The sequence below is a fragment of the Pituophis catenifer genome, unplaced genomic scaffold (assembly GCF_029215685.1).
Source record: "Pituophis catenifer annectens isolate HBS135680 unplaced genomic scaffold, rPitCat1.0.hap2 SCAF_3, whole genome shotgun sequence".
Classification (NCBI taxonomy): Eukaryota; Metazoa; Chordata; class Lepidosauria; order Squamata; family Colubridae; genus Pituophis; species Pituophis catenifer.
The window spans coordinates 115684774-115708508 of NW_027256883.1; the positions used below are offsets into that span (position 1 = coordinate 115684774).

Consider the following 23735-nt stretch of genomic DNA (forward strand, 5'->3'; position numbering starts at 1 on the left):
ATCCAGTTTGTAATGGAACCTATCCACCTGCTAAGGAGTCCTTGATGCTCTCTGAGCTTGGTTGTTTGCAGACATTTCATTACCTGACTAGGTAACATCCTCTGATTATGACACCAAGGATTCCACTGTTCAGCCCTGAGCTACATATATTCTTTTCTATCAGGATGCACATGGCCCCCAGCTTCTGGGTGGGAGTGAGGAAGATCTATTTACAGGCTGTTCAATTCTTAGTTTTCCATTTAGTAGAGATATTCACTAAATTTCATGAAGGTGTGAAGGATAAAGTTGGAAAACTCTTGAGGAATATTAAAAATTAATATTAAAAACTCCAGAAATTCTCATGACAAATGAGTTGTTGTTCATAGCTTATGATTAAAAATGAAACCAATAATGTCAGTGGGAATTCATATGGTGAATATGAAGGAAACCTTGTCCATCATCTGATAATTTCAAGACATAAGATACTAATTAGCATTTAACCTTAGAAACGGGGAACATTCTAACATTTCTGCTTCAGAATATGGTTCACAAAATCAAAACCAGCAAGAATTCAGGCAATGCAGCAGACAATAGACCAATAATCAACACAGAAAAACTTGGTAGACCCTTCCTAACTCTTGTATATATTACTTTTTATAAATACAATAATTCTACACCAAGAATTGTAGAAAGACGTTGCTTGAGGAACCTTTGTCCTGAGTATAGCCTCATTTCCTTTTAGAGTCCTCCAGCAGCTCTATAGAATTTCCTTTAGTACAAGCCAATCAGCAAAAACCAGGGCTCCTTTCAATAATTTGTTTTAAAGTATACTACTACCCTTGATTCAGGCAGGTTCATCCACGCACCCTGCAAAAATGAGACAAGCACCTGCTTAGTTCAAGTAAGTCATATGAAACTATTTTGCCAAGCAAGATAGCATATCAGTATCTCTGTAGAAGTTCTAGAAGTCCCACTGACGTTTCCAGTAACTTGTAGCTGATCCTGTTAACAATCATAGCTCATCTCTGGTGGATGACGCATCAAGGGAAGGTCCAGGTGGCAAGGCATTCTTGTTCTGGGCATCTTTATGGATCTGGCCCTGTTGCCGTGATTTCCGGGAGAGTGTCCTGTCCCAATCAGTGGCCAGAGTCTCATTGTCCCAGATTGTGGATGTCTCTGTGTCACTGAGGTAACCTGGTTGTCCAGTGTAGTGTGTTGGATAGATCAGCAAAGGCTCTGCAGAGAAAGCTTTCAGATCTCTAGGTTCATAATGTTCCATGTATTTGGCACTTAAAAAAGAAAAGGAAAGAAGTCACTAAGAAGAAAGGGGTTACCTCATTTCCAATTTAAGTCTTTTTGATATATTTTATATCTCACAGCAGGACAAACTTATAATGATTATAAACTGAGTAGCCCATTAAAGATTCTCCTATCAATGTTGTAAATCTATATTCACACCCCTCAGCTTAAACATCTAGGGATACTATACTGACGTACTTTATTTAAGTGTTGGGAGGACTGGTATATTTTCTACAATTATAAGCCATCTCTCAACATAAAGGCCTTACAGATCAGCACTGTAAAAATAAACATGCCATACATGGTCAATAATTTTAAAAAACTGGGGAACAAGAAGAAAGTTCAATAATAACTGTAAGAATGTATTGACAGAATTCACAACTAATTATTAAGCAAAGGTGTAACATAAATTAGTGTACAACTAGCAAGGAAACCTCTTCCAAATACGTTTTCCCTTAATTCAAATTTTGATTGAAAGAAATGTAATCAAGCTTTAATGTGAAATACATTCATCAACTAAAGATATCAAAAGATATCTGAAGTTATCATTAGTCTCCTCATAAGATTACTTGGCCTTATTAAAGCTCTTCAATATCCCTTGAAATGTATATGGAGATGCAATGATTTGAGCTTCCAGCTGGAATATGGCAGCAAGACCATTTTGGTCATCTTAGTAGATGACGTATATGGGAAACCCAAAGGAACAAATGCAGCTCTTGATTCTCTTGGAGGCTTTCAGTATTATCAATTAAGGTTCTCTTTAAGACTCGCTGGGGACTAGATCTTGTAAGGACTGTTCTGCAGCAACTGCAATTTTCCATACCAAGTCTAGAAGGAGATGTTGGAGAATAACAGCTCATGATTTAGTTATTAACTATGGTATCTCAGATAATTAAATCTTGACCAGAATTTAGTACTCTTGCATGTACCCTTCATTCAATAATGGGATGGATGATTAAGAATAAGCTGAAATTAGATCCAGAAAAGACAATGTGCTGTTGGTCTACAGGAATCTGGACTTTGAAAGGGATTATACAACTGAAAAAAAAATAGTTCTGAGATCTGGGACTGATCACTGATCCTCAACTGGCATTGGCTAAGCAAATGTAAGGGAGCGTTTTTATGTAATTTCACTTAGTGTACCAACTGCAAACTTCCCCAAGCCGGTTACGTTTAGCAATAGCTAGCCATGCCTTGGCTTTTCCTAATCTTTACAAACATTCAACATAATCTTTACAAAACATTCCATGTTTTGCCCATGAAAAGTGCCTGGAAGTGACAACTGCTGCAAAGAAAAGCAGGATCCCTATTCCTGCTAACTTAACTGCCAGGAATAGGGATCAAAGATCCACAATGCTTGGTGTTTGCTTAACAGGAACAGCTAATCTGTAAAGCTATAAACAGCCCTCTATCTTTAAGGTTGGTGGGAAAAGCCTTCAGAAAATATTCTATGTCTAAATATTCAGAAAATATGTCAGAAGTCCAGCCACCTGCCATTCTCCCAGGTTGTGGAACACTATTCTTAGCCTTTCAAAAATCGTGCCAAATGCCATCACTTTTGTCATACTTTAAGTTACTAGACTAGAATTAATATGATCTTTAATTACATTCCAATTTTATGTTAAAAGTGTTAATTTTGTCAAACTGCCATGAGGGTCTGCATGAAAGAAAATAGATATACAATTATTAAATTAAATATAAAATGTGACTTTGGTTTCATATTCCCAGAAGCAATGTGCCTGATACAGATGGGGTCTGCCCACAAAGCATTTATATCATGGCCTATCATTTCCAATACACATAAAACAGCAGTTTGTAGAAGGACTGTTGATAATAGAATCAACACCAGCTGTAGGAGGAGTGATGTTCAATCCCCACTGAAAAGTATTCCATAAACCTGAAGCTCCAAAACCACTACAGGAAGCATTTAGTGATAAGAAGATAAATATTGCTGCTGAATGCATCATAGTATAAAGCTAGCATACACCTAATGCAAGCTATACCATACAGTAATTACAGCCAATAACCTACACTGGGTGCTTGTTGTACATGACCGGCAAAAATTCATCTACAGGGAGCATCTTGCTGAAAGGTTGAGCTCCAATTAGCTTCTGAGCTCCTTGCAAGGAGATCGCATAGCCCAGTGTCCAGTAAGAGTAATCAGCTTCCACAAGATTCATCACATTGGGTACAGCCTTTTCTGGACGCTCTACCTGCATCCGTTTCCGACCTATATATCTACATAGAGAGAAAAAGTTGAGTGAACCCATATGCCATTTGCTGATATGATGTGGCGTAGAAACATCTTAAGCTTAGCGCCTTGGCGCCAGCTTCTCTGGCCAGACGATCACCAGGATCTTCATGTAAACTGTCTTTTTTAAAGAACTAGTAAGAATTAACAACATTAAAAAAACCAGACAGATGTGGAGTTAACATAAAAGCTTCCCAATTCCTGCGCTGAATCAAAGGTCACTTGGCCCAATATTCACTCCCTACAATGGGATCCTGCATGTAGATAAGTGATGGCGAACCTTTTTGGCACCGAGTGCTGAAAAGGGAGTGAATGCATGAGCGTCTGGGCAGCAACCTGGAAGAGGAGCTGCCCAGGGCACATGCGCATGCCCAAAAATGAACTTCCGGTTTCAGCTACTGAACTTCTGGTTTCAGCCAGCTACTGTTCTGGGTTTCTGGCACGCATACGCATGCGGCAATCAGCTGGCTGGCGCGCATGCTCACGCAGGAAAAGGGAAGACCAACTAGAAGAACTTCTAGTTTCCGGCACTGCCACATGCAGAAAGGCCAGATGATTGTCGCGTATGCATATGCGCCAGAAACCTGGAAGAGGAACGGGTGACACTGACAACAGGCAACATGGCTCTGCATGCCACTTCAGGCATGTGTGCCATTGGTTCGCATTCACGGATGTAGACAATGGATGAAAAGCACTGTCCTACTTGTATAGCCTAACTGGGACTGAAAAGATGATTAGGTATAATATACAGATGTTGTGACTAGCAGCCATTGGTAAAAAGTGAGTTTTGCCCCATTTTACGACTTTTTTTTTGCCACAGTTGTTAAGTGAATCACTGTGGTTGTTAAGTTAGTAACCTGGTTGTTAAGTGAATCTAGCTTTCCCATTGACTCTTGCTTTTGTCAGGAGGTCGGAAAGATGATCACACAACCGTATGATCCTGCAGCTGTCATAAACATGAGCCAAGTACCTGAATTTTGATCATGTGACTGTGGGGATGTTGCCATGGCTGTAAGAGTGAAAAAATGGTCATCAGTCACTTTTTTTCAGTGCCATTTTAACTTCAAATGTTCACTAAACAAACTGTTGTACATTGAGGACTACCTTCATTATGAGACAAAAACTTCTCCCTATCTAATTTTTTTCACTCTGAGACTTTTAGAACCCGTATTTCATATTTCTCCTTATTTTCTCTTTTATTTCGAGGTTTAAATGCCCCCAAATGTGTGGCCTTTCCTTAATAGGGAGCATTCAATTCCACGGAAGGGAAGACACTCAGAAGCAAGATTAGTGGATTATTACTTACATAAGATCCCAGTCAAGCTGTCCTCTCTCAATGTCATCCATTAACTTTGTGAGCTTCTTTTTGAACTGATGCTCAAAGCGTACATCATCTTCGATGACTAGGCACTTCTCCATCTCCCTGCTTACTATCTTAAAATAACAATTTGAAATAATTCAAATTAAATTCAGACAATCTCTCGTGCTCTAATCCAGGGGTCTCCAACCTTGGCAACTTTAAACCTGGCAGACTTCAGTCAACTTCAGGCTTAAAGTTGCCAAGGTTGGAGATCCCTGCTCTAATCCCCTCATGGCTTGGCTGCTGGAATATGCTGCAAGTGGGGCTGCCCTTGAAGTGCACTCAGAAGCTTCAGTTGGTCCAGAATACGCTGGCACATGCATTCACGGTCATAGTCCCAAGTGACATCTTTGCTTTGTGAGCTGCATTGGTTGCCAGTATTTTTCCAAGATCATTTCAAGGTGCTGATTATGTCCTATTAGTTCCCTATATTGCATAGGGCCTGGTAACTTGAGGGATTTCTTATTATGTCCTGTAGCAGCCTTACCAGTTTGATCTGACGTGAGTTGGCATGGTCAGGGTCCCTTCAGTTAATTAATCTCATCTGTCAAGATCCAGGAAGCATGCCTTCTGGAATAAGGTTCCTCCCTCTAAAATCCATGTGACTCAGAAAGAGTTAAAGACCTATCTGTTCTGCTGGGCCTTGGATTAGGGTGCTTGGGGTTCCTGTTGGATTCGGCTAACCGAACCCCTCTTCAGTTCTTGTTTTTTTCTACCCGTTTAATTTATTTCATAATTATTGCACTATATTTTCATTCAGTTTGGTTTTGTTGTATACTTTCTAGAGTTGGGCTGGGGTTGGGCAGTGTCTAAACTGAATACGTTCATTAACCATCATATTAGAAAAAGCTATAATAAAATTATCCCATGAGTTGTTTATCTATGGTAGCCTTCTCTGGAAGAATGCAAGTGGACCAGTGGAAATGCCTGTCTTCCAAGAGCTCCGTCATCATGAGTCTTTCTTCAAGATTTGCAAAAAGGAGGGAACAGGAGGGGAGAGGGGAGAAGAGACGGGAGGGGAGAGGAAGTGTTTCTGCCAATTACAATGAAGATAAGCACATTTCCGTTACCTCCTTCCATATATAATAGTGGCTAAGGAAACAGCCAATCTCTCCTCTGGTCAGCACTCTAGAAGAGTATGGATCCTGGTAACCAGGAAGCATATCTATTTTTAGAGCTTTCAGCTGGCTTGTATTCAGCATCCTGAAAGAGACAGTGATTAAAATCCTTAGCCGCACATTTTCAAGATAGAAAGGAAAGCTACAACTTATTAAGAAAAACCCAGAAGGCGGTGTATCTGTACAATGTGTAGCAAGGAAAAAAAAAAAACCATCTCCCTACAGATAGAAATCAATGCAGTTTGGTAAAATAGGAATTATTACTCTTTTTTCTAACATAGCTTTCAGCTTTCAAAGTATCGTTTTTGTAAACCAATATTTTAAAATAATTATTTTTACTTGCAGTCAAAAGTGGCACCGTCAATCCTCACAACACATTTTACAAGATCTCATTTGTGAACGCTTTGGGCACTCAATAAAAATGTGGATTCTGCCTTGCAGAGTAATACGAAATGTACATGATTTGACCACCGAAGGAGAATTTAGCTGGATTTGTAGAATTCTTATAGGGAATTCAGCAGACAAATTTGTTTCTTAGATGAACAACAGTGTAATGAACAAGAAAACATGGTTAAATTTGATTCTAGGATACTAAAATTCCCCAGTTTTACAAATGAGGAGGAAAGTGTTGATTATTTAAAGACAATGTGAAAATCTTTTGTGTACAAAATACTATTTTAAATAGCTAGTGGTGAGGGACAAATATTTTTGCTCTTTAAAGAATTTAAAGAAGATGCTCAATTGAGAATTATCTATTATCTGACAAATATATACCACCATATATCTGCACACACACACACACACAAAAACTTATTAAGGAGAAAGAAAGCTTCTGATCAGTGTCTCAGGGAGAAAGGTAGCAGGCAATTATTTTGCAGAGCAAGAATGTTGTTGAATCGAGCTTGATTTAATGCTCTAGTCTTCCCAAGTGTAGAGATACACAGCATGGCTCACATTTGGCAAAGCAAGTCACTGGTAGCATCAAGGCTGGAGTAGAAACAATGCGGTAGAGATAACTAGAAGGAGTTGCCTTTATCAATGGGTGCATCTCACACCTACCGATGTTCCCAGGGAAATAATTGAGAAATAGTTGATAAATATATCCCTAAAGTACAAACAGTACTTTATTCCTTGCAGTCCTTAAACTAGGTGGCCCCAACACCCCTTCCCCTTCCCCCCCCCCCCAAATTTTACAACTCCATGCCAGGCAACTCAACTCACTTTCCATCTACAGCTTCCACTAGCTTGACTTCAATTTCCTGTTCATATAAAGTCCACAACATTCGATCCCGTCTGTCTTTCCGACGCTTCAGATTGATCATAAAAATCTACAAAAAAAGAGAAGCATGGAGGAATACCATAAGAATAACATGTTCTGTTTCCCCCCACCCCCCTTTTAAGTTTTATTGACAGCCAATGCTAAAATATAACTTGCCATCTTGGAGGGGGAGAGAATTGCTAATTCAATTTCAAGGAAAATGACATCCCCCTATATGGGGATGGGGGTCTGAAGCCAGATTTGGTGACTTTGGTAACTAAATCTGAGATTGTCTATATGAGGGTTGCATTCTTTGCCTTGAGTTCTTGTTTGTGTATGAAAAAAGGAAAGTGTGTGGCTTTTTAATTATTCTGCCAGACTTACTAACAATTATCCTGTCTTAACTCTGAGTTCATTCTATGATGAAAAGAAAAAGAGATGAGCAGAAGGTAATAAGGTCTGAGCTGCTCCCTCACACATGTAGTCTTCTGAGGCAAGAGTATTATTTGTGCATGTGCAGGCAGGCAAGCAAAAAAGAGCAGCCTTGACATAGAGGGAGTGAAAGTGAGTGAATATCAGCCTCTGCTCCCTTCTAATTGAATGAACTGTGATTGTGTGGGAAATAAAATAAATGCAAGGCTATCTCATTACTGGTCATTACTCATTACCAGTACCATATTACTGGTGGATCAGGGTGGACTGAAGAATTCCACACCACAATGCGGCTAGTTCAGAGTAGATTGACTAGCTTCTAATAAATGCATTCTCAGTAGAATTGTACCTGGAATTTGGAGTTGAACAGCAGACCCTTATTGCTAAATGTGGAGGCTTTAAGAACTAAGAGTCAGGGCTGACTGACAAACCCACATAAATGATGGATATCAGAGAAGGGATTCCAGGAGGATTAAATCAACCAGCAGAATTATGTTGTGAGTGTGCAGAAGAAAGTAAGTTTGAAGATGCAACATGAGTTCAGTTAGGCAGAACATAACTTCCTTCAAATAAGGCTGGAAAATAAAGTGTGAACACAAATAAGATGAAATAAAAAAATAAGATTAAAATAAAAAAGTAAGACAGACAGACTAGGTTCCACATATGGTACAGCTAACACACAACCAAACAGCATCCCTACATTTTAACCAGGCAAATCAGATCAATGGCAACCTCTTAGAAATCCAGATACTTCAGGTTAAAGGCAAGTTGCCATGATATTTGGGTTTTATCATGCTCATCCTCTATTATCTTCCCCAACTGAAATGCTTTGGATCAGGGGTCTCCAATTGAATTCTGGGAGTTGAAGTCCGCCAAGGCTTAAAGTTGCCAAGGTTGGAGATCCCTGCTTTGGATGACATAGGTTATATTTGGCAAATAAAGAGTCATGCAGAGTACAGGTAATCCTTGATTTACAACCATTTGTTCAGTGACTGTTCAAAGTTACAACAGCACTGGGAAAAAATGAATTATGGCCACTTTTCACACAATCATTGCAGCATCCCCATGGTCATGTAATCAAAATTCAAGCACTTGTTAACCAACTCAAATTTATGATGGTTGCAGTGTCCAGGATCATGTGATTACCTTTTGCAACCTTCTGACAAACAAAGTCAATGAAGAGGCTAGATTCATTTAATTACCGTGTAACTGATTTAACCAATACAGTCATGTGGCAACTGTGGCAAGAAATGCCAAAAAATGGGGGGAAATGGAAATTTTGGGCTCAATTATGATTGTAAATCTATAGGACTACCTGTACTTCTTCATCTAATTATGTGGCGAATCCCTATATCAACAGTTTTCAGATGAGTGGTAATCCTCAGACTGGAATACTCATGGGCTCCAGGAAATGTAATTCAAAATCAATGATGCAATATTTGCAATGAGGAATTGCCAGAAAGGCATAGATTAAATATCATCATACAATCAATTTTCTCCTAAGATCTTTTTCCATAGCACATTTAAGAGAAAAACAAATTTAGAAAATTGATTTTTATAATGCTGCTCTACAGTAGATACTAAATCCCTGCCTGCTCTAGAAAAAGAAATCAGCCTTTTGTATAGCAATAGTACTTATAATACTGTTTCATAGAGCTTTACAACAGTAAGTGGTTTACAGATTCATTCTATTGCCCCCAACAATCTGGGTCCTCATTTTACCGACCTGGGAAGGATGAAAGGCTGAGTCATATTACATTCACTGTATTCTCATGGACCACCACTGAGCTCTCTATACTGTATGGGATGCGTTGGTTTTTACTTCCCATCATCCCCAACTAATGTATTTGGACACATTTTCTAGGAATGATGGTAGCTGAAGCTCAACCATCTGGAGATCCCTAGTTTAGGGATCTGAAGTGAGCCATTCAGTATTGGAAGTTATTGAGGTCTGTGTTAAATTCCTACTGGATTTCGCCTGTCTTTTCCACTCTTGTAAAAATTGGCATGCCTTCTTTCTTGCATTACCTCATCAAATCCCATCTTCTCAGGGTGTTTTGGAGGAACTGTGACAAACTTGGAGGGTTCAATTGGAGGATGGTCAACTGGAAGAGATTATGAACATTCATCCTATTACATTACAGTAATGCTGACAGTTTTTAAATGTATGAATAATACATTTAATTGCTTTGAATAAAACAAACTTGAGTTCTGTATATTGCTGAGCAACATAGCTGTGAGGTACTAATCAGTAGCATATAGCAAGAAGAATTCTTCCTTAGTTTTAAACATACTCCTTTGTAAGTATAGTTAGGATATTGCTACAGCAAAGAAATAAAAGCTTATGAATAAAGCAGACCATGCAACTCTTTTTCAAACAATGGGCTGATAACTGGGTAGTGTACATGGGTGTACGTAGCCTCTGATTTGCCACCATTGCAAAACTGCTTCAAAGCAAGGATAGAAATTAAGCCAGACGAGGGGACCCTGCGAGCCAATGGCTGTAGACTCATTATAACATGCTTTGTATGTTTCTGGCCCAATAATAGATGATGCAATATTGAAATATTTATGTTGTCATGATCAAAATCAATGTGGCACACAAATAATAGGGCTACTATATCTAGGTGGCAAAACTCCAGAGCATAGACTTATAGTTTGCTGCCATCTAATGGCTGGCCACTTTTAATAGCTATTTTTAAAATCTATCTAAAAATGAACTAGCAGTTTATACAGAAATATTTTTTTAAAAGTTCTTCAGATAATCAATGTGGATTATTTTTCCCCCTTGATATCATAATGGGACAGAGGGGTGGGAATGTTTGTTTCCAAAATTTATTCACTGCCCAATAGTTACCGTAATTAGAATACAATAAAAACGCAAAATCCATATCATTGGAAACCAAAAATAGTAGGGCTGTGAGCAGTGATGGATTCAAACAATTTAACAACCAGTTCTCTGCCCTAATGATTTCTTCCAACAACCAGTTCACCAAATTGCTCAGAAAGGTAACAACCGGTTCTCCCGAAGTGGTGTGAACTGGCGAATCCCACCATTGGCTGTGAGGCCAAATATGGAACTTACTCATCGCTTCACTCAGCACATGAACAATATTGTCTGCTTCATCTTCTAGCATCTGGTGTGGCTTCAGTGGCACAGGAAGGTAACCATAATGTTCTCTGTTGCAAATGTACATCTGAATGTCTGGAAAGAGAAGGGACACTGGAGATGTAGGAGAAAAACTGTGCTCATTAAGAAAGGATGTTCCTATGGGGCTCTCGTCTGTCTTTTTGGGCGAGTCCTAAACTCCACCTTTCTCAAGATCCTTCTAAAGGATCAATGCTGCACAGTCTCTACAACATGGCTGAGCTGTCCCTTCTGCTATTCATACACATTAAACATGACACTGAACACAATTAACAGATCTCTGCTCTCTGCCTCATTGACGCAGACAAAAGAAAAAGGTAGCAGGAGGAAAGGAGTTACAGTACAGTAAGCCTATGAGCAATTACTCTATTGTTAGATGTGTTGTGGTTTTTACTCTGAATTTCGACTTCTGTAAGCAGCTCAGTGTCAATCAGACTCGAGCAGCACAAAATTAATTAAAAGAAGAGCCTCCCCAACAGAGCAGTGCAAGAAAGTGGAGGGGATAAAAATAAAGATGGTTGAGTTTTTGATAATCTCTTGGAAAGAGGGCAAGGACAGCCACAATGGCTTTAACTCTGAAAGAACATAAATTAAGAAGAAAACAAGCAACAGAGCTGCCAAAAGAACATGCCTGAAAATGGTCCTTTCTATTTTAGAAAGCTTGCTCAAAAAAAAATAATCTACCCAAGAATTTTGAAATGCTGGAGGTTTTTAAGGAAAGACTGGAGAATTTGTCTGAAATGATATAGGATTTCTGCTTGAGGAGGGGGTTGGACTAGAAGACCTCCATAGTCCCTTCCTATTTTGTAATTCTGCTCTGTTATTTTATCCCGTTTCTTTTACACAGCATGACTGCTACAGTCACTGATGCATCCACACTACGGTTGAGGAAAAGTGGTTTTTAGATCCTTCGGCCAATGACTTCATTTAACAAATGATGTCTTAAGGCCTTGGGTGGAAAAGTTCATAACTTTTAATTTGAAAGATGAGCTTCCAGGTCAGCAGGCATATTGATCTTCATAGACAAACAATCTAGTTTGCTTTCCTGTAGCTTTACATGTGCCAGATTAACATCTTGCTTGTAATGCCAATTACAACTAGACTAACCTCTGTGAGGAGTAATTGTCTATCCTCATTTCCTAATGAACCTGAATGCATTGACCATGTTTGTACAATGAAGTTGTCCTTGGCTGTGTTCAGGCTTTGCATTTTCAACCGGTGATGCTAAAATATAACCCCTTGTGAAGCTCCTGAGCTACCAAAACATTGGGCACAGGACTCATCCCAGCATCATCATCCCCAACTCAGAATGTAAGAGCCTTTAGAAACACTGGGCCCTTGATGGAGAGGGCTGGGCCAAAGAACCAGCTGCAGCCTGACATGCTATTTTTGTCCATGGGTATGCAAGATGTGCTCCAATACACACCTGTCCTTTCTTTGGTTCTTGGGGCTTGGCAGGGGAACTAGAAACCACTGAAACCAACAAGGGAAAAATAAAACATGTCCCAGTTACTTCAGTGGGCTGAAAAATCAAAGCAGCAGTTAAAAACTTCCAGAAGACGCAAGTTAAGAAGCTGCAGACAAAACAAAGTGCATTCCCAGTATGAAGCTGAAAATAAATTGTAGCTTTTTTAAAAGTTCTGTCTTTTTTTTAACCAGGAGGGAAAAGAGAGAGGAATTCAAGCTTGGTCATCTGGTCTACTTGTGGCCCACTTTATTAATAACAGAAGCATTTTCTGACATTTTAATGTCACAGGGTTGTTTGTGGAGAGAATTATTGTGTGTGTCTGCTCCTTTACAATCTCCATACTCTCAACCAAGCAGCTGACTACAATTCTTGTCAGTTCTCAGTTCATCTGTTAAATGCCATAATGGAGAAGAGGTGAAAATATTTTTCACATATCTGGTGTCCTCATTTCCAGCTTCATATCTATTTTCTCTTGTAAAATCCTCCTCCCCGTGCTCAATAATAATAGTGTGTTTTAATTTGTCAAGATTCCATCTATACATGAAGAATAATAAGTATTTCTATTACTCAAATAGTGCTGAAATTTATTTATGATTTTTTTATTACATTTTTAAAGCTCTCTTTATGTATGATAATGTTACAGGATATCCAAACCTCTCCTGAACTCACAATTTTTAAATGTGGTTAATCAATGGCTCCTTACCAGCTTGGCGACTTGAGAAGGCAAGAACAATGATATCATCAAAGGTCCAGGTATAGTCTTGGTGTGGGGGATAAAATGCCAGTTTATCTGATGCCTCTTTTCTCAGATCAATCAAGAATGTGGAATGTATCATTGGGACCGCAAAGCAACCAGTTCTCTTCCATTCCCTGATTAGAGGATAATCTGGTGTCCTCTTGTAATAGCCCTAAAAAAAGAGTATACAGTATTAAACTCTTCTTTTAAGTCTCTTACCTATAACAAATGACCTTGATCCTGCTTTCAATATATTTATTCAAATATCTGACCATAAGATGAAAGCTATCTAAACTATTGTTACATTCAACACAGAGTATATGTCAGGCTCCCCCAAACCAAGGAAGACATGTTGTGATTCTTCCAAGTAGATTTCTTTACTGTTTCTCACCTATAGACAGAATCTTGCCAAAGTAAAGTATGCTACCATTCCCACAAAGCACATACTCTGGGAACTATTAGGCAGTTGCATCTTCACTCTCTTTCCTTCATGCAAACTATCTGAACTGAGTTGTCCCTTGCTCCTCTGGAATGCACTCCTTTCTTCATGGAAATCCGGATAACATTCATCACATCATTAATGATGGGATTCTCCTTTGGTTAAGGCAAATATTTATAACATGCCCAATAAATGTTAACCCCCTCTAGGTAGCTCTACTTGACACAAACTGGCAATTATTTTGTGCTAATTATGTGACTAGCTCTTTTAGTTATATAAACAGCTATCTAACAATGCATTCTAGAAACACAACTTTCCAACAATGTTCCAAAAGGCAAAGGTATCATGACAAAAACAGAGAGATCTGAAGACTATTCCAAAATATGACTCACAAAAATAGTTGAGCTGAAACAGAATTCTGGTGAAGAATCAAGATGTTTTCTCTCTTTATTGACCTGTCTTAGCTATCTCTCAACGGTGTACTGGGACTTAATGGGGCTGTTCCTAGTTCATAGGAATATAAACTCAGAAATGTACGCAAGCCAAGTTAACTAGCCAACATCATGCCAAACAGAAGAAGGTTTGGCTTCCTGTTCCATAAAACGGTTGACACATCCTATTCCAACTGCACATCTGAACTTAATATGTAAATCATCAGTTAATCCCCAGAAGGGAAAATCATAAAATAAGAGTGAAGTCACTGGACTGAAAGTACAATATAAAAACTGGAGAAGGAGAAGGAGAAAAAAATGGTCCCCAAGTTGCTACTATATTTTAAGACTCTTTCCTTAATGGCTTAATTTTACTGCACAACACTATTTGTATAAGATGCAGTTCAACAGCTTTGAAAGAATGGTAACATAAATTTGTAGATGAGACTCTCCAGGCTGGACGGACACAAGTATATGGGCCTTCAATCTGATTCACCAGAGTTATCTTTCATTCATATGATTTGTATCTCATTCATTTGTTAATCACATTCTTGTTTTTCCCCTTGAGGATTGAAAAAGAAATCCAAATTCTCTTGGATTCCATCTGTTTTCTTATGTTCATGTATCTTGTTTAAATAAATAAAACAGTAACAATACTTGCCTGAGGTGTCATTCCACACCAGAAGTTAGAGTAGAGAGCTCGAGATTCAAGCATTGGGGCCACAAGAGTTTTATTCTCTGCTATCATTAGATTCAATACTTCTGGGTTTGTCAGAAAATTGTCAGTATCGATGAACTAGAAACATGGGAAGGAAAAAACATTAATTTTTATCCAACTAAATTCTACTGAAAATAAAGCAGTTGTGATGTTCTTTTAATCACAAACTGGATTTTAAAAGCTACAACTTTTTGAATTCTTGTGAAGCAGCAAAAAAAAAAAAGAACATAATGAAGATATTTCCATCAGAAATCTATCATCAGAACTTTGGTGAGCTTTTTACAAAATGGGCAAAATCTATTTACATTTCACAAAAGGCACACATAATGGGGAATTAAGAAAATTTGTGAGATACAAGAAGGGGCTAGTCAAAGATGTCCTGTGTCACCATTGTTATTTCCAATGGTGACACAGGACATCTTTTGAAATATTGGATAGAGATATAAGGAGAGATGGGAGAATTGTTGGAGTGAGGATTAAAAGAGAAATTTATAAATAACAGCCATATATGGATGACCTAGTGATAATCTTGAAATATACTCTCGATGAAATAGAAGTATTCCTTACAGCAACAATTAAACTGTGTGAGGAGGGGGGTTGGACTAGATGACCTCCAAGGTCCCTTCCAACTCTGTTACTGTTACTTCTATCATTAAGCAAAGAAGTCATAAAATACTGGGTTTCTGCATCACGTAGTGACTGCAATCCTGGCATTCCTAGTTACAGTGAACTGAGAATCGTGGGGAAGGGAGGGAGGGAGGGAAGGAGGAAAGGAAGGAAAGGAAAGGAAAGGAAAAGAAAGGAGGGAGGGAGGGAGGAAGGAAGGAAGGAGGGAAGGGTTTTTAACTTACCATGATGTAGTCAGACCACTTTTCCCTTGCAGTTCTCAGAGCAGCCTGCCTTAGTTTCATCACATGAGTGAATCTGGAATTTGGCCAGTGCTTTGGTCCAATTTCCTCTGGGTAAAACCTAACAAATGAAGAGAGTAAAAGAAATATGTGTTTTCTGCCCTGCTGAGTATGATTTTTTTTTTTCTTAGCTCAGTATTTTAATTAAAAAAAAAATCAGGTGGAACAAATCTAGTCAGTCACCTCGAATGCTCCCAAAAGGTTAGAGCAGAAAATGTGAATGATGCTTCTGAGCAAACACTTCCAAATTTATTCCTGGAGTGTGTACCAAAGACTTACTGGAACATACAGCTTCACTGCACTGCTTGTCCTATATGAATACTTCTGAATGACAGAGAACTGTACATAAATATGTTTTTTTAAAAAAAATTCCATAGGCCTAGCACTCTAGATTGGTACATCACACATAGGTTTGCATGCAGAATTCCATCCAGGGGTGGACCTTTACAGGATAAACAGCTTGATAAAGGATTATGAAAAGTCATAGACAAAAGATTGTTACCAAACTGCTTATGAAGAGAGAAAACTCCATATAGAAATACCGCCAGATGCACAATAAATGATGGGATAACCATCATTTGCACACCCATATTGTATATTCCCAGAAATCACTGGCTGACCAAGAAGCAGAATGTGGGTTACTTCTTTTCTAGTCTGATCCAGCAGGGTAAAAGCAACATTTTTAGATCTCTTTTCAGCTGACACAATACTGCTGGTATTTTCTTTACCAGGGCATCCATTAATACCAAAAAGCTAACCACGCCACTGAGCTGTAGTGGTGTTGAGCCAGGCTAAGATTCGATATTGGGATAAAACTCAAATATTAGAAATCCAAATCTTTGGTTAAGACAGAAGTGCCTCTTCCGTGCCAAGGTGCTGAATTGACCAAAAAGCTGGCCCCACTGTTTGAAGGTGCTGGCTGCAAGTGCAGAATTGATTCAGAATTGTAATAAATTTACTTTTTCTTGTCCTATACTCATGCACTCCCCTCATGAGGAGCAGTCTGTGTTGGATACTAAGGGACATTTGTGGATTAGTGGGCAAAGGTTGACAAAATATCAGGTAATTAGGAGTGAGAATCCACAGGTGTGTCTGGTGGTGTCTAACCGATTAAATCCAGCAACTTTGTTGCCTACGGAGTCTGTTTCTGAGCATGATTGTTTACAGGTATTGGAGGTTTATTCCACCCGACCATGTAAAAAAAAAAAAAAAGGTAAAATAAGGTAAATATGTGTGTTAGGTGGCCTGATTTAGGTCGTAAAGGGGGGGGTTGGAATATGGAGATGGTACAAGAACTTAATAAGCAAATTGAGAGATTCCAACAATATGTGATGGAATAAGTACCCCCTAGATTAGTAACTTAATGTCACTCATTTGAACCTGGGGACCAAGTGGAAGATGGAAGGGATCTTTTATTGGTATTATGACTTCTCCACTTGCTATTAAGATTGCAGAATCAAAATCATGGATCTATCGGACATGAGTCAAGGCAGCAGCTGACACCGGCTGGAAAGTGTCCGTGGTCAAACAACATCCAACAAAACTGACATTTGAATGTGCTTAAAGAAAGCTTTTGTATTCTATATATAGGTTACCTTGATGTATATCTGCTGATGTAACCCGCTGTAAGCTAAAAAGAGGATGGAGCACCTGCTCTCTTGAATTGGTCCGGAACTTGGATCCTGACAAGAGATTGAAGATCATTGCAGATCCATGTGGGAGGAAAATTGGGTGTGGGCACTTTGAGTAATTGGGGTAGTAGCTTTATTGATTATTGTGTTTTACAGATATAAGCAATGGTTTTGTGGACAACCAGGGCCCATTTGATTTCTCAGTCATTCCGATTCCTAATATTTCCCCAACCGGCTGTGGAGTGTGAACCTCTTACAGATGAAAGAAGTCCCTGCTTAGGACACCCTGGAAGCTGCCTTTTGATGCAAAGGAACAGAAAAAAAGTTTTTTTTAATTGTATTGGTTTTGTAATTGTGGGTGTGAGTGTTGTTGTTGCACTCACTGTATTGATTGTGTTTTATGTATAAGCTGTAAGGTAGAGTGGGACGTGAAAATTATAGAGGAGGTGCTAGTACATTATTTGGTAATAAATCCTGAAGAAGTTCCCTTGTAATATTATCTGAAAAGGGGAAAGCTGAATATACCCGAAATCCCTAGCTATGTAACAAATACCTTTGTCAAATTGGCAGGAGACATAGCCCACACTCTGAATGTATCGGATTGTTTTGTATGTGGAGGAACTAACATGGGAGAAAAATGGCCATGGGAAGCCCAGGAATTGAATTGTTCCAAAGTTTTAGAAATGGATTATAAGGGTAATCTGTCATATAATAAGGGTAAGGATGGAGACTGGACTTTGACTGCTAGTTTGGTAGGGAATGTTTGTTTCCAGAGAAAAATTGTGGCAGGCTGTCGTCAGGTAGGAAACCTTATATGTACAGGAAAATGGGAAAGTAAGGTATGGTGGTCAGGAGGTACTGCCACAGAGGGTACTGATAAAAGGGCCCTGTTTAAGGTAAACGGGTTCTCTTTTTTTAAAAGATCCAGATAATCAGACCCTTGAATGGCTGGCTCCTGATGGACTATACTGGATATGTGGTAAGATGGCATATGGGGTTCTACCTAAATCCTGGTGTGGAGCTTGTGTCCTGGGAATAATTGGACCAGGATTCTTTTTGCTTCCCCTTAAAACTCGACAGGTTTTAGGTGTCCCGGTATATGATGAGGTGGGAAACTTAAGACAAAGAAGACATGTAGACACATCTGCAATAGGGAAAGTTAGGGTCGGAGGTAACCAACGTAGTTGGGGAAGTGTAGAATGGCCTGCAGAGCGAATTATTGAGGTTTATGGACCGGCTACATGGGCGGAGGACGGCATGTATGGCTATCGGACCCGTTTCTGAACCGTTTAATTCGTCTGCAAGCTGTGGTTGAAATCATCACCAACGAAACTGTAAATGGTCTTACTCAATTAGCTAGGGAAAGTGTCAAATCAAGGACATATATTATGCAGAATAGGTTAGCTTTAGATTATTTGTTAGCCAAGGAAGGAGGGGTATGTGGAAAGTTTAATTTGACTAACTGCTGTGTAGAAGTTGATGAAAGCGGAAAGGTTATTAAGGAAATAACAGACAAAATGGTTAAAATAGCTCATGTGCCAATCCAGACTTGGAAAGGTCTTAATTTATAGGATATGTTTTCAGGATGGTGGTCAAGGTTACCTGGCCTGCAGGCCATCTTTGGCCTGGTAGGATTAATAGCTGCGGGGTGTATTTTTCTCCCATGTATTTTACCTCTGTTTGTTAAAACTATCTCTAAAAGTCTATCCTTGCTGGTGGAACGTAAGACAACTGCTCAGGTGATGGCTATGTGGGATTACAAACGGCTCCAGCAGGAAGAGGACCTATGGTGTGACTCGTCTGGATAAACAGATGAGTCACAAAGGGGGGTATGAGCCAGGCTAAGATTCGATATTGGGATAAAACTCAAATATTAGAAATCCAAATCTTTGGTTAAGACAGAAGTGCCTCTTCCGTGCCAAGGTGCTGAATTGACAAACGGTATTTGACGTAGGTACAGAATTGTAAAAGGGCAAACTGACCCTAAACAGATACATCTGGTGTTTAATGTTTATTGCACCCCAAATGTCATGTAGATTTCAGAGAGAAAATACTGTTTCCCTTACTGTCCTCTTTACTGCTTGTGAGGCGTCTTCTAGCCTCTTATCTCCTTTTGTTATGTCTTGAGCTCCGGAGCTGAAAGCCTGAGCCTGTGGGAACAGGGCTGTTATGTCTTTCCTAGAGATAGATTAAAGGGTAGCTTCTACGTGTGAAATGCATCACTCTCTGTAATACTTTTGTCTTTAAACTGTATAAATACATGGCCAGAAGAAGCCATCGGCGTTCAGACTTTTTCGTGGTCTTCGGACTGTTTGAACCTTGCGCAAATAAAAACTCTTTCCTGCACTGAAGAGCTTGTCCTAGTCCGTCATTTTTCCTGCAACAGTGTAGTGGTTAGAATGCAATATTGCAGGCTAACTCTGCCCACAGCCAGCAGTTCAATCCTGACCGCCTCAAGGTTGCCTTGCCCTTCCATCCTTCCGAGATCAGTAAAATGGGGGCAATATGCTGACATTATAAACCAATCAGAGACTATTGCTTTGATCTGCAACCTCTACATCTGAAATTAATTCTACTTGCTGCCTGTAAAAGAGGCCTGTGCAACACAGGTTGTAGTTTTTTTTAATCTTTCAGGCTCCTTCTTTGCTATCAGCAACAATAAAGCAAAAGAAATTTTTAAAGATATTCTTAAAATGCAATTCTCTCTGCATTTATCTAGGAGTTTGTAGCACTGAGTGCAATGAGCTTGCTTATGAATAGCTATTGTACAGCTAGTTGTCTTATATCAGGGGTCCCCAACCCCCAGTCCATGGACTGGCACCGGTCCATGGCATGCCAGAAACAGGGCTGCGCAAACAAGTGAAGGCTCATCCGTGGGATGCAGGCAGCATACAAAACCACATCCCCTCCGATCTATGGAAAAACCTCTCTCCAAAACCTTTTGGTGCCCAAAAGGTTGGGGGCCATTGCCTTATATTATTCCACCATTACCTGCAAATTTGCATCAGTGATTAACAGAACAGATTCTACACACACAGCTAAAGTTTATCTGGTCTAGGTGGTCCTGTTTGTTTACTACTACTTTCTGGGAGAGACAGAAAATTACTGTGAGGCAAACCTCAAAAACAAAATCACGTACACTTTCAATATCCTGCTTAGGCATTTTGAACAGGAGATGTGTTCTGTAGTAGTGCCAGGATTTGGCACGGAAGCCTAGCACGGCAAATTTTCCTGGCAAATTTCTGCTCTAGATTGAAAGCAGTTAAGAATATAATATGAGTCATGCAAGATCAAAGCAGAGGCATTTCAGATTGAAATTCGGTTCCCCCGAATGTCTTCTGGAATTTCCGAAGCAAAGATTTGTGGCTCCCAATGCTGGTGGCAAAATATAATCAGTTGATTAATGGCCATTGGTAGCCTTACCGTCCACGGCAATAGATTTATTCTTCAGTTAAATAATTATTAGAATAAAGCTGTGTGTGGATTTTATTTAAAAATTTCAGTAGAAATTCAGAATATAATGACACAACAGAGACTTGCTAATTGCAGCAGCATCCATTGGCGGTAAACAGGGGATCAGAGAGACACAAAGAGTATTGTAGATTTACAATGCAAGCCTCATTCCTTTCTCTACACCTGTTGCAACGTTACACTGTTTGCCCCAAATGGATATCTCTTGAGACACACTGTTACCTCCCTGCCTTTGCCATTTTGATAAAAGCCACAACATGTCATGTTTTTCAGCTGACACATGCTTTGCTGGTGTTTTCTTCACCAGGGCATACGTTAATACCAAAAAGCTAACCTCACTACTGAGCACTGACACATATAATGCTGGTGGAGCTGTGGTGGCACAGTAGTTAAAATGCAGTATTGCAGGCTAACTCTGCTCACAGCCAGGAGTTCGATCTTGACCGCCTCAAGGTTGCCTTGCCCTTCCATCCTTTACTGATATCAGTAAAATGAGGACCCAGATTATTGGGGACAGTATGCTGACATTATAAACCGTTCAGAGAGTGTTGTAAAGCACTATGGAGCAGTATATAAGTCAAAGTGCTACTCCTATTGCTACTGATGTAGTAGCAGGAATCAATAATCCAGGAACACCTTACTCTGTGTAAATAACTCTCCAATGTCATGTGCTGAATTAGACCAACTTTCTTAGAACACCAGGGCCAATGGAGAGGTATAGTTTAGAGGGTGATATACTGTTCTTCCCCCCCTACTGCCCCAGCAGGCGGAACAAGATAAGAACCTCAAAGTTGAGCTACAGCTGAAACAAAGCTCCAAAAGCCATCTTTTTCTCCAAATAGCCAATCAAACTAATCCTTGGAGTTGTCCAGAACTCCCCCACTGCTGTAGCCAGATTTGGAAAAGACCATTGGCACATCTGATTGGACTTCATGGAGGTAACGTGACATCAGATACCATTTCTGGAGGCAACTCTGTGTTGAATGAAATAGCTAATGGGAAAAAGGCAGGCAGAGAGATGATTATGGAATCCCCCATTTTTCCCTGCACAAGGAAAATGCCTACTTGACAACCCAATAAAACTTCTGTTATGTGTATGGTAGGGAGCCATCTAATTCTCAATTCACCACCCATTAAGCAAGCATCAGGAGGATTCTAGGGAGAGGAAAACCCACCTATTTTCAAAATATGTCAGGTCAGCCAAGAATTTTAATCCCAACCTGCATTCCCAAGCTTAATGTGCTGACACTTGTTCCACCAAGTAACTTAGAAATTGCATTTCTTCACTACAATACTTACTGAGGGTCATCCATTGGCCTCCATTCGACATAGTGATAGAGTTTTTGTACGTTCTTCAGCCATTCTCGCAGCATGGCGGTTGTGTTGTCAATGTTATGATCAGTGGCCACCCTAAGGAGAAAGAATAGGCATAAAAAAACAATTACTTGCATTTACACCTTTTCTAGAATAGAATAGAATAGAATAGAATTCTTTATTGGCCAAGTGTGATTGGACACATAAGGAATTTGTCTTGGTGCATATTCTCGGTGTACATAAAAGAAAAGATACATTCGTCAAGAATCATAAGGTAAACACTTAATGATAGTCATAGGGAAACAGTCAATATAAATCTTAAGGATACCAGCAACAAGGTTACAGTCATACAGTCATAAGTGGGAGGAGATGGGTGATAGGAACAATGAAAAGATTAATAGTAGTGCAGACTTAGTAAATAGTTTGACAGTGTTGAGGGAATTATTTGTTTAGCAGAGTGATGGTGTTCGGGAAAAAGCTGTTCTTGTGTCTAGTTGTTCTGGTGTGCAGTGCTCTATAACGTTCTATCACCTCTTCCAAAAGGCAACTGCTGGCTACCAGTAGCTACACTATTAAGACTTTCCTGAAAAAAGAAGATATACTAGACAGCACCTTCTCAAGGGCACTAACCTCTGCAGCAGCATTTCAAAAGGATATTGACAAGAATCAGAGAATCCTAGAGTTGGAAAAAGCCATTTTGTCTACCTCCCTGTTCAACACAATAATCCAAATTAAAACATTCCAGACAGATGACTGTCTAGTTTCTGCCTGAAAATAACCAAATCAAGGGGAGCCATTCCGGGTCATTAGTTCCAATGTTGAACTGTTCATAGTTCACTGGGTAAGTTTTAGTTTTGCATACTAATAAAGGTCAGGATAATTCATCAGTTGAAACAAAGTAATTAGGTTTTGTCCGAACACAATACCATTAACATTTTTAACAGACACATGCTCATATTCATATATTGTTTATGCTTGTGAATGCTGTGTGAATTAAACTAATAACCCAAAGGCAGGGCAGAGAGAGGGGCAAAGAGTAAAACTCTGGTAAGGACTGCTCACAAGCACAGGATTTCCACATCTGACAAATAAGGCTGACATAGATCAAGGCCTGCAGCTACTTTGGAGCAATAACATTCTCTTAGAAGATCAGAGAGATTACTTATGAATAGTATCTTTCTATTCAATTCAAATTACAAAATGTAATTCTTCCGGGTGCGATTCAAGGTGTTGGTTACCATCTTTAAAGCGCTCCATGGCTTAGGACCTGGGTACTTACGAGATCGCCTTCTGCTACCGACAGCCTCCCACCGGTCAATATGTTCCCACAGAGAGCGACTCCTCAGGGTGCCATCGGTCAAACAATGTCGACTGGTGACCCCCAGGGGGAGAGCTTTCTCTGTGTGGGCACCTGCCCTCTGGAATGAATTGCCCCCGGAGATACGGATGATCCCTGACCTACGTGCCTTTCGCCGTGCCCTCAAGACTTTATTGTTTCAACAAGCTGGGCTGGCCTAAAATATGAATTTTAATGGTTGTTTTAGTTTTTAATAAGACTGGGGCCAAATTATTTAATATATTCTTAAATTGCTTTTAATTTTTTGTATATATGTGTTTTAGTGTTGGCTGCGCACCGCCCTGAATCCTTCGGGAGATGGGCAGTATATAAATTTAAATAATAAATAATAAATATAATAAATAAAAGGTACATTTCTCACCAATCCACTCTGATGAGGGCACCCAGTCCAGAAAATCATCTCTTTCTATTCTGCTT

At 39.5% G+C, this 23735-nt stretch overlaps 1 protein-coding gene across 1 annotated transcript; it reads right to left on the bottom strand.

The window, feature by feature from the left end:
* Window positions 1–991: 991 nt before the first annotated feature.
* On the bottom strand, window positions 992–21975 carry COLGALT2 (collagen beta(1-O)galactosyltransferase 2). Its single transcript, XM_070939280.1, has 11 exons — window positions 21947–21975; window positions 15489–15606; window positions 14581–14715; window positions 13017–13221; window positions 10783–10902; window positions 9726–9802; window positions 7229–7335; window positions 5960–6092; window positions 4836–4963; window positions 3310–3516; window positions 992–1268 (listed from the first exon to the last, which is right to left on the bottom strand). The coding sequence occupies exons 1-11, from the start codon at window positions 21958–21960 to the stop codon at window positions 992–994; spliced, it is 1521 nt and encodes a 506-aa protein (XP_070795381.1). The 5' UTR covers window positions 21961–21975.
* Between the last annotated feature and the right edge of the window lie 1760 nt (window positions 21976–23735).

Excerpts from the sequence above, each read along its gene's own strand:
- COLGALT2 (XM_070939280.1), bottom strand. Across the intron at positions 7,336-9,725 it reads AGAAGATGGGATTTGATGAG|ATTTTTATGATCAATCTGAA; the intron begins GTAATGCAAGAA and ends CTTTTTTTGTAG. Across the intron at positions 4,964-5,959 it reads ACTATTATATATGGAAGGAG|ATAGTAAGCAGGGAGATGGA; the intron begins GTAACGGAAATG and ends TGTTATTTTAAG.